General features: G+C 37.2%; 1 protein-coding gene across 1 annotated transcript in view; it reads right to left on the bottom strand.

Annotated features, from left to right (window-relative positions):
- The window catches only part of SLC2A7 (solute carrier family 2 member 7), a 29,270-nt gene extending 28,705 nt beyond the window's left edge, over window positions 1-565 (bottom strand). The window contains exon 1 of the mRNA XM_074302569.1: window positions 515-565. Coding sequence (XP_074158670.1) covers window positions 515-565 — 51 coding nt within the window. The remainder of the gene's footprint in view (window positions 1-514) is intronic.
- Window positions 566-15,043: the final 14,478 nt, after the last annotated feature.

Raw genomic sequence — 15,043 nt, 5'->3', positions numbered from 1 at the left:
TCTGTTAACTTCTTGACTATTGTTCCAGGTGTGCTGTGCTGGTGGGTTTCCATTGACGTATAATCACAGTCAATAGTTCTTGTTCTCAGAGTAATTGGTTTTTTGTTTCTTCCAGGATATTCTAATAGCTGAATGCAGAATGTCCTTCTCTTCCTTCCTTTAAAAAAAAAAGTCTTAATTTCAAGCAATTCCCAGAGAACTCTACTAGTATTAAACAGCCACTCATCTCGGTATAGGAGAAGGGTCAGATTTAAAGCCAAAAGTTTTAGGTTTGAATCCCAGCTTTGCCTGTTCCTACCTTAGACAAGTAATTCAATCTCCTCAGACTCCAATTTTCTTATCTGTAAAATGGGAGAATTGGGCTAATTGACCTCTGAGATTACTTTCAGTTTCAGAGCTAGGGTTCTACAATCCTGTAGGAAGCAATATATCTGACCCAAAGCCCTCAGCCTTAGCCTGGAGAAGTCCCTCAATCTGATGGAGAAGGGGCAAGTGCCCTGAACTTAGGACTTACCCCCTTTCTGGGTGGTTCAGGTGGCAAAATCTCTAGCTCTTGCTTTTCCATCCTTCTTTTAGCAGAGCTGCCCAGGTCCCCTGTTCCCCAGGTGAACAATCAAGGAATGCTCCCTGTCTCTGACTATTTCCAGTAGGATGGAGTCAGTGGTAGTTTATTACTCTAGGTAACATAGTCCATCTGTCCTATGGACCCTGCTGACTTTTCCCAGGAGCACACTTTCCTCACCCTTAAGGTTGTTGATAAGATATACTTGATGCTTTATCAATATGTTACACAGCATGAATTCTGTCCTTGGGTCCCTGGCTGAAAGGAAGTATGAGACAGCCCCAAAGCTGCCGCCCATCTACACATCATTGCCCACTGCACAAGAACAGTGTTCGGGATAGATTTCCGGAGTGCTGTCAAGGAGTACCTTAGAGAAGCCAGGCCTGGGAGTTAAGATAATAATCTTCTCTGTATATTATATGAGATCTCATAAATTCAGATTAATGGGATGTATGTACCAAAATAGGATCATAGATTTAGAGCTGGAAGGGACCTTAAAGGTTATCCAGTTCAATTTTATTATTTTATTTTGTTTAAGGTCACATAAGATAATGAACTGCAAAGCAAGGATTTGGTCTTGTGAATATTCATTCAATATTAAATAAAATTTTAGAAGGTACCTCCTTTAGGGATAAAAAAAATAAGACTCAGTTAATACCCTGATGGCGTTTACAGTTTTAAGGTTGGAGGGAAGACATGGTAACAAATTAAGATAGGAAATTAAAAGATATCATGGTGGGGTGATACAGAGAGGGGATAATGAAAGGAGAATAAAGGTTCTATGACAATTCAAAGGAGCAAACAATTTTGATTAAGAAGATCAGTCAAAACTTCATGGAAGAGATAGTTTCCTTAAGTCTTGAAATATTCAGCCTTTTCTTTTGAAAAAGGATGTTTTTGTTGCCTTCTGTTTTCATTTTAGGCTAATTTCCCCTAAGCACTCTGATTCTGAGCTCTTTCTTTTAACAAATAAAAGGAAACCAACCCAGTAATCATGGCTGATGGCGGATACTACATTAAGCATCCATAGTCCCCCACTCTTCTCCTGAGAGAGGTTTCATTATTTGTTTTTCAGAACTTATAATTCATCAGATTTCAAATGTCTTGAGTATCATAATTTACATTATTATAATCACTTCATATATTACTTTATTGATTCTACTTTTTCTGCTTTGCATCACTTCACATGAGTTTTCCCAATTTTTCTCCTCATGTTCCTTGTATTTGTTATTCCTACAGGATTTGTATTTCTGACATTGCATTCCATTAATATATCACAATTTGTTTTTTTAATTAATTTTTATAATTATAATTTTTTGATAGTATATATTCATGAGTAATTTTTTTATAACATTATCCCTTGTATTCATTTTTCCAGATTTTCCCCTCCCTCCCTCTACTCCCTTCCCTAGATGACAGGAAATCCCATACATTTTACATGTGTTACAATATAACCTAGATACAATATATGTGTGTAAATCCCATTTTCTTTTTGTACGTGAAGTGTTGGATTCTGAAGGTATAAGTAACTTGGGTAGATAGACAGTAGTGCTAACAGTTTATACTCCTTTCCCAGTGTTCCTTCTCTAGGTGTAGTTGTTTCTGTCCATCATTGATCAACTGGAAGTAAGTTGGATCTTCTTTATGTTGAAGATTTCCACTTCCATCAGAATACATCCTCATACAGTATTGTTGTTGCAGTGTACAGTGATCTGGTTCTGCTCATTTCACTCAGCATCAGTTGATATAAGTCTCTCCAAGCCTCTCTGTATTCCTCCTGCTGGTCGTTTCTTACAGAGCAATAATATTCTATAACCTTCATATACCATAATTTACCCAACCATTCTCCAACTGATGGACATCCATTCATCTTCCAGTTTCTAGCCACTACAAAAAGAGCTGCCACAAACATTTTGGCACATACAGGTCCCTTTGCCCTCTTTAGTATTTCTTTGGGGTATAATAAGCCCAGTAGCACCACTGCTGGGCCAGTTTGATAACTTTTTGGGCATAGTTCCAGATTTCTCTCCAGAATGGTTGGATTCTTTCACAACTTCACCAACAATGTATCAGTGTCCCAGTTTTCCCACATGCTCTCCAACATTCATCATTATTTGTTCCTGTCATCTTAGCCAATCTGACAGGTGTGTAGTGGTATCTCAGAGTTGTCTTAATTTGCATTTCTCTGATCAATAGTGATTTGGAACACTCTTTCATATGAGTGGAAATAGTTTCAATTTCATCATCTAAAATTGTCTGTTCATATCCTTTGACCATTTATCAATTGGAGAATGGTTTGATTTCTTATAAATTAGGGTCAGTTCTCTATATATTTTGGAAATGAGACCTTTATCAGAACCTTTAACTGTAAAAATATTTTCCCAATTTGTTACTTCCCTTCTAATCTTGTTTGCATTAGTTTTGTTTGTACAGAAACTTTTTAGTCTGATGTAATCAAAATCTTCTGTTTTGTGATCAATAATGATCTCTCGTTCTCCTCTGGTCATAAATTCCTTCCTCCTCCACAGGTCTGAGAGATAGACTATTCTCTGTTCCTCTAATCTATTTATGATCTCATTCTTTATGCCTAAATCTTGGACCCATTTTGATCTTATCTTGGTATATGGTGTTAAGTGTGGATCCATATCTAATTTCTGCCATACTAATTTCCAGTTTTCCCAACAGTTTTTTTTCAAATAATGAATTTTTATCCCAAATGTTGGTATCTTTGGGTTTATCAAACACTAGATTGCTATAGTTGTACCCTTTTTTGTTCTTTGTATCTAATCTGTTCCACTGATGGACCGGTCTATTTCTTAGCCAATACCAAATGGTTTTGGTGACTGCTGCTATATAATATAACTTTAGATCAGGTACACCTAGACCACCTTCATCTGACTTTTTTTTTCATTAATTCTCTTGAAATGCTTGACCTTTTATTCTTCCATATGAATTTTGTTGTGATTTTTTCTAGGTCACTAAAGTAGTTTCTTGGGAGTCTGGTATAGCACTAAATAAATAGATTAGTTTGGGGAGTATTGTCATCTTTATTATATTCGCTCAGCCTATCCAGGAGCACTGGATGTCTTTCTAATTATTTAAATCTGACTTTATTTTTGTGGCAAGTGTCTTGCAATTTTGCTCATATAATTCCTGACTTTTCTTTGGTACATGGATTCCCAAATATTTTATGCTCTCGACATTTGTTTGGAATGGAATTTCTCTTTGTATCTCTTGCATTTTGTTGGTGATGTATAAAAATGCTGAGGATTTATGTGGATTTATTTTGTACCCAGCAACTTTGCTAAAGTTGTGAATTATTTCTAATAACTTTTTATTAGAATCTCTGGGGTTTTCTAAGTATACCATCATATCATCTGCAAAGAGTGTATATCACAATTTGTTTAACCATTCCTTAATCAATGAGCATCTTCAGTCCTAACTTTGACTTGCTACTGAATTTTGATGATTTTGAAAGTGAGACTGAGGTTGATTATTTTGTGGAACTCTGCCTTACACACCACTCAAGATATCACCCCTGAAGTCATTGATCCTCTTCAAAACTGAAGGATAAATCACAACTATAAATCTGGCCTTCATCCCTTAGCTTATTGCTGTCATCTCCTCACATGCCTTCCTGTTTCTACTCTCCTCTTCCAATCCAATTTGTGCAGATATGGAAAAATAATCTTCCTAAGTCATATTGTTCAGAGCAAATCACTCCTCTATTCAAAAAACCTCTGTGGCTCCCGATTGCCTTGAAGAAAATATGGCTCTGAAAAAAAAGCATATAGCTTCAAATAGTGGCTTGTTGGAGCCAGCTCATATGACTTGTGAGAACCAATCGTGAAATGTTCAATATGAGCATTGTCTAGACCTCAGACAGAAATCAGCCAACTAAACTATTCATTTCCTACAAAATAAATTTCAGCCCTATGTTGAATCCAATTTTTATTAATTATCAATTAGCAAAAGCTAAATTTAGGGTGTTTTCTGTAATTTTATGAAATTTTCGTGGGATTTGATTTGTAGGAGAATTCCACAATTGGCTATAGTAAATATTGGGATTATCTTACCTTGCCTTATTTAAGTTCTCTAGAACTCACAATATCTCCCCACTGCCCATCACACAGAATCTAAATCCTCTCTGTCTAGATCCTCCAATGGCAGGTCTCTCTCTGACTAGCCAATCTTCTCTGCTTTCTGCTCCACCCATATTTCATGTTAACTTAATGGCTTTGGAATCACAGATTCTCAGAATTGGAAGGGGCTGCAGAAGTCACCTAGGCTAGTTTTGTCAAACAAATAAATAGGGACCACCGATCCATCAATTAAGTATTCCTGTGGGCTGCATACTGACTCAGTTTTAAAATGTAATATTACCGCTATTGTATTTTTATTTGTTTTGTTACATATTTCTAAATTTAATTTTATTTGGGCCACTGAGTGGAGTGCTATGAATCACATCTGTCCAGTCAAACTGGTCTGCTTGCTGTTCTTCACACAAAACAATCCCATCTCTCCTCTGTACAAGTGTACTTCATACCTAAAATATACTCTCTTCTAACCTTTCAAAAAAAAAAAAAAACAAGAAAAATAAAGTGCTTTTTTTTTTTTTTTAGTCTGCCTCCAATTGCACTCAGATGATCAGTTCTTTCTCTGGAAGTAGATAGCATTTTTCATCATGGGTCCTTTGGGATTGTCTTGATCGGAAAAGATGAGTCATTCACTGTTGATAATCGTACAATGTTACTATTATTATACATAATGTTTTCTTGGTTCTTCTCATTTCACTTTGCATTAGTTCATATGAGTCTTCCTAGGTTTTTCAGAAACTATTCTGCTTATTATTTCTTATAGTACAATAGTATTCCATTGCAATTGTGTATCACAGTATGTTCAGTCATTCCCCAATTGATGGGCATTTCCTCAATTTCCAGTTCTTTGATACTACAAAAGAGGTGCTATAAATATTTTTGTATATATATGTTTTTTTTCCTTTTTATTTGATGTCTTTGATATACAAATCAATTAATGGTATTGGGTTGTGATACAGGAGCCACATGCCAGTGGCTGCTGGAGGTCTAACTCAGACCTGTAGGATGGATCTCTTCATGTGAGAGAATGATGATGATACAAGGAGACTGAGAGCAGTTGCTGTTCTCTGACCTCTCCACTGAGAGGCAATTGATTTGTCTGACCTCTATCCTCTTCCCTCTCCCTCTAATTTATTTCATTCCCAGTCCAATAAGGAACAAAAGCTGCCCTGCAACTCCTTCAGATGTTACGATCCATAGCTAAGAGGGCTCTCAGAGAATTGACTGTCCCTTCACTTAGGCATGGTCCTTAACAGTATTGCTGGGGTAAAGGATATGCACAGTTTGACTACTCTTGGATGTAGTTCCAAATTGCTCTCTAGAATTGGGTTAATTCACAACTCCATTAACAGTGAATTGGTGTGCTAGTTTGCCCACATCCTCTCCAACATTTTCCTTTTCTGTCATATTAGCCATGCCTGATAGGTATGAGGTACTACTTCAGAGTTGTTTTAATTTTGAATTCTCTAAGCAATAGCGATTTAGAACACTTTTTAAATATGATTATAGATAACTTTAATTTCTTCTGAAAGCTAATTGTTCATATCATTTAAACATTTATCAATTGGGGAGGATGACTCATATTCTTACCAATTTGACTTAATTTCCAATATATTTGAGAAATGAGGTGTTTTTCAGAGAAATCTGAAAAAAAAATTTCCCCAATTCTCTGCTTTCCTTCTAATATTGACTGCATTGATTTAGTAATGGACTCTCAGATAGCGAGTGACTGATGTCCTGTAATAGCAGCCCAGTCTCAAAAAGGAGGGAAAGAAAAGCAAGAATTTTGAGATAGTATCTATCATTCAATAGTGATTGTATGATAAAAAGAACTCTTTTTCTTTCCAGCTTCTCTTTTCCATAATTCTTAAAAAAAAAAAAATTTAAAATAGACCTCAAAAGCCAAATTTAAAAGATATTACCAGCTGATAATCTCTGGAAAAGCTCCACAAAAACATTATCTTAGTAAACTGGGAACCTAGGGCTTTCTAAGCACACACACACACACACACACACACACACACACACACACACACACACACAAGAAGGCAGCTGAACTAATGTTGCTTATTTTGACAAATTTAGCTCATAGGAGACATGATGAAATGTATTACTCAGAACTCCATGCAAGTGAAGAACTACAGGTGCTGAATTCTGTGCTCATAATCATCTAATCATAGATATGTAGCTGGGAGAGACATTAGAGGTCATCTTGTTCAGTGCCTTCAGAGGAAGAAACTGAAGCTGATTTGGCTTACCTGTTTTATCTTTGTTATAAGGGAAGATTCTATGGTAGCAGTGGGAGAACTATGATATAAAAAGAAGGCATCAATAAAATTTTAATAAATAAAAATAAATTCAGCAAGAAGATCAAATGCTTAGAGCGAGTTTGAAGAATGTTTTTTCAAACTAAAGGAATGATCAATAAAAATTGTTGAACAATAAAGCTTTCAAAGTGTCAGTTTGACTAACTGAACAGAAAGTCAGCTTTTGAAATATGAAATATCTGGGTTAAATCCCACTTCCCACATCAAATTCCACTTCCTACACATATTGGACCCTGGATACAATGCTCAATGGTGGGTGTTAAGATCTCTGGACTTGGAAAGTTAGGAAGATCCAAGTTGTGTAATTCTGCGGTAAGATACAATCTCTGCCTTGGTTTTTTCATCGGTAAAATGGAGATAGTAATAACACCCACTCCCCAGGGTTGTTATGAGGATCAAATGAAATAACATTTATAAAGAGCTTACCATAGTACCTGGCACTTAGTAGGCACTATACCATATGTCAATTGACAAGTTAGTTAAATGCCAAATGGCAATGGAGTTCACTTTTTGGAGCTGATAGGCTCCTTGAGTGTGAAGGCAGGGAAAGACTTGCTTCCATCTACACTATAGAAAAATGGGATGGGGCAGCTTGGTGACCCAGTGGATAGAGCACTAGCCCTGGAGTTAGAAGGACCCAAGTTCAATTCTGCCTTCAGACACTTACTAATTATATGACCCTAGGCAAGTCATTTAGCCCAACTTTCCACTTCTTACTCCCCTCCCCCTGAAAATTACAAGTAGTTGGAATGGATCTATATAAGAATAAGGAAGTCCTAGGACTTCCCAATGATCTTGAAGTGAAGGAGATGGTGGTCATTTTAATCTGTGGCAACTCAAGCCGGACAGGATTAGTCAACTCCCCAGTAAAATGGTCCATATCAGAAAAAACCTTCCTAGCAATGAAAGCTTTCTGAAATAAAGGGGGATGTCTCTGAGGTAATGAGGTTCCCGTCAATGAAGTTCTGCAATGAGAATCTAGATGATTAGTCACCCAGGATTCCAAGAAGAGATTCATGTTTAGGCTTAGATTCAGCCCTTGAGGATGCTTGTAAGCAACGTCTTGTAAATTAATGAGTTAGTTGTTTGTGACCCCTGTTTGGGGTTTTTTGTTAAAGATTCTGAAGAAGTTGGCCATTTCCTTCTATAGATATTCTTTCTTATTCCAGACCCAAAGCTCAATCCATTAGGATACTTAGTTCTTTATCCCTAAAATCAAGAACATTGCCCCAAATGCCATGAATCTAGCTTTAGATTCAGGTCATCTGATCTCCCAAGCACCTTTTTTATTACACACTTATGTCTTCATGGTTGAATTGTTATTTTTAACTTATGGCTAAGAAAACAGGGAAACATAGCATTTTATTTGCAATTATAGCATCTGTTACCCAGAAACCAGAAGTGTTCAAGTGATGTCTAGAAACCAATGTCAGAGGGTTATTTCAGAATTCTGGGAATTACTAGGGAGACTTTTTAATGTTTTCTCCCTTTTAAAGATTAGTTTCTAGAGAGGAGAGGAAGAAAAGGGAATTTTTCCTGCTTCCCGAGAGTATTGGAGCTTCTGCTAACCATGTGCTGCTTTCTCCAGCTTGTCATCCTTCAGAGACCTCCAAAGGGTACATTTTGAACCTTCATCTATAAGTATTGGCCTGGATCATTCTCCTTCTTCATTTCTCTCTTGGTATCTCTAGTTTCCCTTAAGACTCAGCTCTAATCTCAAATATTCTGAACATTATAATTAATCAAATCAATTACAAAGGACCTATAAAGAAAGATGCTACTCACCTCCAGAGGAAGAATTGATAAATAGAAGTATGCATAATATAGTTTTACATATATATAATACATAAATATATCCACACACATATATCATATGTGTTGTGTATATGTGTGTATGTGTATGTATAAATAGTGGCTTTCTCTAATGAGGGGTAGGGAGACAGTTCAGAACTTAAAATGTAATATTCCATGACAATCACATACCACAACTGATGGGCATCTCCTCAGTTTCCAATTTTTTTGCCCTGAGAAGATAGCTGCTATAAATATTTCTTTGGACATACAGGTCTTTTCCTTTTTCTTTTCTAAAATCTCTTCCGTGCCTAGTAGTAATATTGTTAGATCAAAACATATGCATGAATTTATTGCCTTTAGTGTTTTTTGGTCATTTATCAATTGGGGCATGGCTCTTATTTTTTATTAATTTGACTCAGATATTAAATTCCAGGAGGATTTTTTTGGGCCTGAGCCCAATTCATATTTCTCTCTGAGGTTTTGCATGTAAGAGTTTCGACATTGTTATCCTCTTCTGAGTTTGTGTTTTGATCTTTCCTGTTGGCATAATAGCTTTCTATGGTGAAGACTTTTTATTTATTTGCTTGCTTATTTTTTAGCCTATTTCATGACTTTTAAAGTTCTGGGATTCAGAAGGCACTGTCCCAAGCTTCTTGCACTGGGGATCACTGGCAGCTTATTTGCTGTGCTAGTGGTCTGCTAAACCAAGACCTCAGGACCTCAGGACCTCAGCGCCTTGATTACAGATTTATGCTGGATTAGGGAGTCTCCTGCTAGTTTACCCAGACATCTCCTGGGCTGGGCTGCTCTTTTCCCCAAGTGAGATAAATCTGTTTTATATTTCTTCCAAATTATCTTGGACTGAAAAAGTGTTTTGCCCTGTTCTTTTGTAGGTTCTGTCATTCCCAAATTCTTTTAGAGTCTTGATTTAAGGTTGTTTTGAGGGAAACTGAAGAGAGCTTAGACAAATTTCTGCTTTTCCCCCACCATCTTGAATTCACCTTGACTTTTAACTTTCACCACTTCAAATGGGTGATTTTATTAAAAACTTCATTTTTATTTTTGAGTTGGCAAACTTGCTCATTTACAACTAAGTGGAGTAGAGAAAAAAAAAAAGAGAGGCATGATGTGCATAAGTTTGTGGAGCATTTGGTGTCCTACTAAGTGGTTCACTGGTCTTGTTCACTCTAACATTATGAAGATCTCTCTGTTGCATATTTTCACCGTTTGCCTGTAAAACTCAAGTTTTATACTACAGCTATGCCCCCAAAATATAATACAAGTCCTTTGGATTCTAAAGCTGAATTTGCAAAGGTCAACGATGAAGTTTACCGAGAAAATAAAGGTGTTCAATAAACTTAATATCAGAAAGTCTGCAGCTGCCATAGGCTTTGAATGTTGTGTTAATGAGTTAATGATTTGTTATATCTGCAAAAAGAAAGAATTTCAGGCTGGTGAGACCTTCACAAATTCCAATGCCATCAACTTGAAGGGCAGAGTGTCAGAAGTGATGTTAATACCTTACCAGAGTTGTAGTCTTTTGACAGTAGTGACTAAAGTCCTAGCAATCTCTTCTTCAGTTTTTAAAGGGCAGCTAAAGGAGAGAGGTTTACAGCAGAATAATATAGAGTACCATGTCTCATACTGCTTTCCAATACAATGTAAGATTCAAGTTAAAAATATTTTAGTTATAAGAATTTTATTTGCTGTATGGTCTTCATCATACTATAGATTTTATATGTTATGAAAAGTGAATTATTCTGAAATTAATTTTTTAAATTAACACGTTAGCATAAAGGATCACAGAATAGGGAGTTACTAGCATGTTACCAATTTTATTTTGTGTGCTGAATTTTATGGGTTATTTCATGGTTACCATGTTAGAACTAATATTTTGTTTTAAAAATTATATGTGATGAAAGAGTGTTCCAAATCACTACTGATCAGAGAAATGCAAATTAAGACCACTCTGAGATACCACTACACACCTGTCAGATTGGCTAAGATGACAGGAACAAATAATGACAAATGTTGGAGGGGATGTGGGGAAATTGGGACACTAATACATTGCTGGTGGAGTTGTGAAAGAATCCAGCCATTCTGGAGAGCAATCTGGAATTATGCCCAAAAAGTTATCAAACTGTGCATACCCTTTGACCCAGCAGTGCTACTACTGGGATTATATCCCAAAGAAATACTAAAGAGCGGAAAGAAACATATATGTGCCAAAATGTTTGTGGCAGCTCTTTTTGTTGTAGCTAGAAACTGGAAGATGAATGGATGTCCATCAGTTGGAGAATGGTTGGGTAAATTGTGGTATATGAAGGTTATGGAACATTATTGCTCGGTAAGAAATGACCAGCAGGAGGAATACAGAGAGGGTTGGAGAGACTTGAATCAACTGATGCTGAGTGAAATGAGCAGAACCAGAAGATCACTGTACACTTCAACAACAATAATGTATGAGGATGTATTCTGATGGAAGTGGAAATCTTCAACATAAAGAAGATCCAACTCACTTCCAGTTGATCAATGATGGACAGAGGTAGATACACCCAGAGAAGAAACACTGGGAGGGGAATGTAAATTGTTAGCACTAATATCTGTCTGCCCAGGTTGCATGTACCTTCGGATTCTAATGTTTATTGTGCAACAAGAAAATGATATTCACACACATGTATTGTACTTAGACTATATTGTAACACATGTAAAATGTATGGTATTGCCTGTCGTCGGGGGGAGGGAATAGAGGGAGGGGGGGTAATTTGGAAAAATGAATACAAGGGATAATATTATAAAATATATATATATATATAATAAAAAAAAATTATATGTGAAAAAGTGTATTCTCAGCAATCTCTAGTGAAAGATTACTATTTTGGGTGGTTGTAAAAAACCAAAGTCCTTAATTACTATTTTTGGTGGTTGTAAAAAACCAAAGTCCTTATAACATATGTTTACTCAAACAAAACAAATCCTTATATTGACATGGGTGGGGAATTATAGTAATAATGCCTCAATCTACACTCTGAGATCCCCAGCTTTCTCTCTGGAGTTGAGTAACATTCTTCATCATGATTCCTTTAGAACTATAGTGCATCCATTTAACATGTATGGGACTGCCTGTCATCTAGGGGAGGGGGTGGAGGGAAGGAGGGGAAAATTTGGAACAGAAGTGAGTGCAAGGGATGATGTTGTAAAAAAATTACCCATGCATATGTACTGTCAAAAAATTATAATTATAAAATTAATAAAAATATGTATATTTATAATAAAAAAGAACTATAGTGCATCATTGTGTGGATCAGAGATACTAAGTCTTTCACAGTTGATTATAATATTGCAGTTGCTGTATCAATTGTTGTTCTGCATCAGTTCATACAAGTCTTCCCAGGTTTCTCTGAAACCATTCTCCTCATTGTTCCTTATAGCCCAATAGTATTCTATTAATATGTGTATATATACATATAATCATAATTTGATCAGCCATTCTCTAATTGATGAAACAGGTGGACACCAAAGGTGGAAAGTAGCCCTCACCTCAGAGGTACTAGTCTTCATTGAGCACACTTGGGTTCTGAACAATGGACAACGCTCTCAAGCTTTCCCAATCACCAATGGAGTGAAACAAGAGTGTGCTTGTTCCTGTGCTTTTTATTTATTTATTTATTTTCCTGAGGCTGGGGTTAAGTGACTTGCCCAGGGTCACACAGCTAGAAAGTGTTAAGTGTCTAAGATCATATTTGAACTCGGGTCCTCCTGAATTCAGGGCTGATGCTCTATCCACTGGCCACCTAGTTGTCCCCACTCCTGTGCTTTTTAAAAGCATCATGTTTTCAGTCATTCCTTCAATGTCAAAATTCAGTTGTCCAATGCCTTCAATGAGGAGAAACGTGGAATCAAAATCAGTCAACATACTAATGGTAAATTCTTCAACTTGAAAAGGCTACAAGCCAAAACTAAAGTGGAGGGAATGTTGATGCAAATGTTTTAGTTTAATGATTATGCATGCAGGTCAGCTTCTGAAGGTGAGAGGCAACAGGGATTCTCTGCTGTTTGTGCTAATTTTAGCCCAGCAATTAACACCAAGAAAACGGGTCTTCCATCAGCCTCACCATCAGCCATCAGCTACAGTGAAGTTTTAAATGCCATGGATAAGTTCACTTGACAGGATACTTTCCAGGGATGTCCACATTGATAATGAGATGGACACACGCAGTACCAGAGCTAGCTCAATGTTTGGGAGGCTCCGAAGGAAAGTGTGAGAGAAGAGAGATATTAGACTGACTAACAAACTGAAGGTCTACAGAGCCATTGTGCTAATCTGATTGTTGTATCCCTGTGAATCTTGGATGGGTCTATTAGTACCATACCCAAAAACTGAATCACTTCCAGCGGAATCATCTTAGAAAGATTTCAAAGATCACCTGGCAGGATGAGATACCAGACACTGAAGACCTTTCTCTAACTAAACTGCCAAGCATTCAGACTCTACTGCAGAGAGCACAACTCCATTGGGCTGGCCATATTGCTCCATTGCCAAATGAATGCTTGCCAAAAAGATAATTTTATGGAGCACTCACACAGGGCAAGCGCTCAGGAGGTGATCAGAAAAACCTAGGACACTCAAAATCTCTCTTAAGAACTTTAGAATTGATTTATGACACGGGAGACACTGGCACGAGAACGCCCAACATGGCGCGCCCTCATTAGAGATGGTGAGTGCTCTATGAGCAAAGCAAGATTGAATTAGCTCAGAAGCAGTGTGAGATGCACAAAGTTAGAGTCCACCCCAAACATTCGTAGGGACTATTTGTGTCGGACATTCCAAGCTCATATTGTTCTAATCAGCCATACTTGTAACTCAGCTCTAGCACAGAGATGTCATTTTGGTCCTCTTCAAGAAGGAAGGACGACAACCATCTGCCAACCAGATGAAACAATAGGCTACTCCTTAGTTTCTAATTCACTGTCCCCACAAAGTGCTGTTATAATTTTTTTGTTTGTGTGTACATGGAAACTTTTTTTTTTAGGGTATAGACATGATCCTAGAGATTTCAATGCCTGAACACAGGAAAAATCTTTCCCTTGAGTCTTTGACCTCAACATAAAGGGAAGAATCTTTTTTGTTTTATTTTTACTGTTAAAAAATCTGTATTTTCGTTGTATAGGGAATTTGGGTAAAAAGTAAAGAAATTCCTTCTTCTAGTACAAATGGGCAACTGTTCTGTAATTGATAGTCTCAGAGAGTTTCTTAGGACACAGAATTTCAGTGATTTGTCCATAGTCACAATGTGTGAAAGACGCAATACTTGAACCTGGGTTTTCTTGATGCTGAAACCAGTTCTCCACCCAGGAGGCCACATAGTCTTGGCTAACCTAAGAAAAATAACAAAAAAAAAAAACAAAAAAAAAAACATTTGTGTACCAAATGTGTGCTCCCTATGTACAAATGCTAAGTACTTTACAGTGGTTATCTCATTTGATCCTCCCATAGCCCTGGAAGAAAGATACTACTGTTTTCTTCAACATGAAGCAAGAACAGGCCAGAACAGGGTGAAGGGGGATAAGCTTGGGGGCATGCTGCCTTTCCTAGAGAGGACAGATGTGGGTGGGATGCTGCAGAGGAGACCATTGAGCAAGCTTAGGCAGCAAGAGAGCTCTGGGATCCTAGGAATGGGGTGAGCCAATAAAAGGAGATCCATATCTCAGAAGCCATATCTCAGCTGGATTACATTGCCCCAGGCAGTGCGCTAACATAATAAGAGTGTCACTATTGAAATTGAGAGGGACCTGAGTTTAAAGCCTGGTTCTGACCCTCACTACTCCACTTAATTTCTCTGAACCTCAGGACTTATTTATCTATTAATTCACAGATGAATTGTAAGCCAAGCAAAGGAAAGGAGTTTCCACACTGGGATTTCATTACCCTTTAAAAAACCCATCCTAGGCCCTTTGGGATTCATTTTAGGAGGAAGAGGAAGCTGGGAAAATAGCAGTAGCTGCAGTTTTAGAACGGAGACTGGGAAGAGACTGCCCCAATTAGCACCCACTTCTTACAAGATCTTAAAAGAGGTGTCAGGAGCTATTCCATCATTAAAGTCATTAACAGTGAAGTCACAGATTGCTGTTTTAAGGAACATAAATACACAGAATTTGCAAAAATGGAAATCTGGTACAAACGATCTTTTTCTTCTTAAAGACTGTACAAGTCTTGGGGCTCAACTAATTGTGTGTGTGTGTGTGTGTGTGTGTGTGTGTGT

This window comes from Sminthopsis crassicaudata, chromosome 3, assembly GCF_048593235.1.
Source record: "Sminthopsis crassicaudata isolate SCR6 chromosome 3, ASM4859323v1, whole genome shotgun sequence".
Classification (NCBI taxonomy): Eukaryota; Metazoa; Chordata; class Mammalia; order Dasyuromorphia; family Dasyuridae; genus Sminthopsis; species Sminthopsis crassicaudata.
This window is presented reverse-complemented; position numbering and strand designations above follow the sequence as displayed.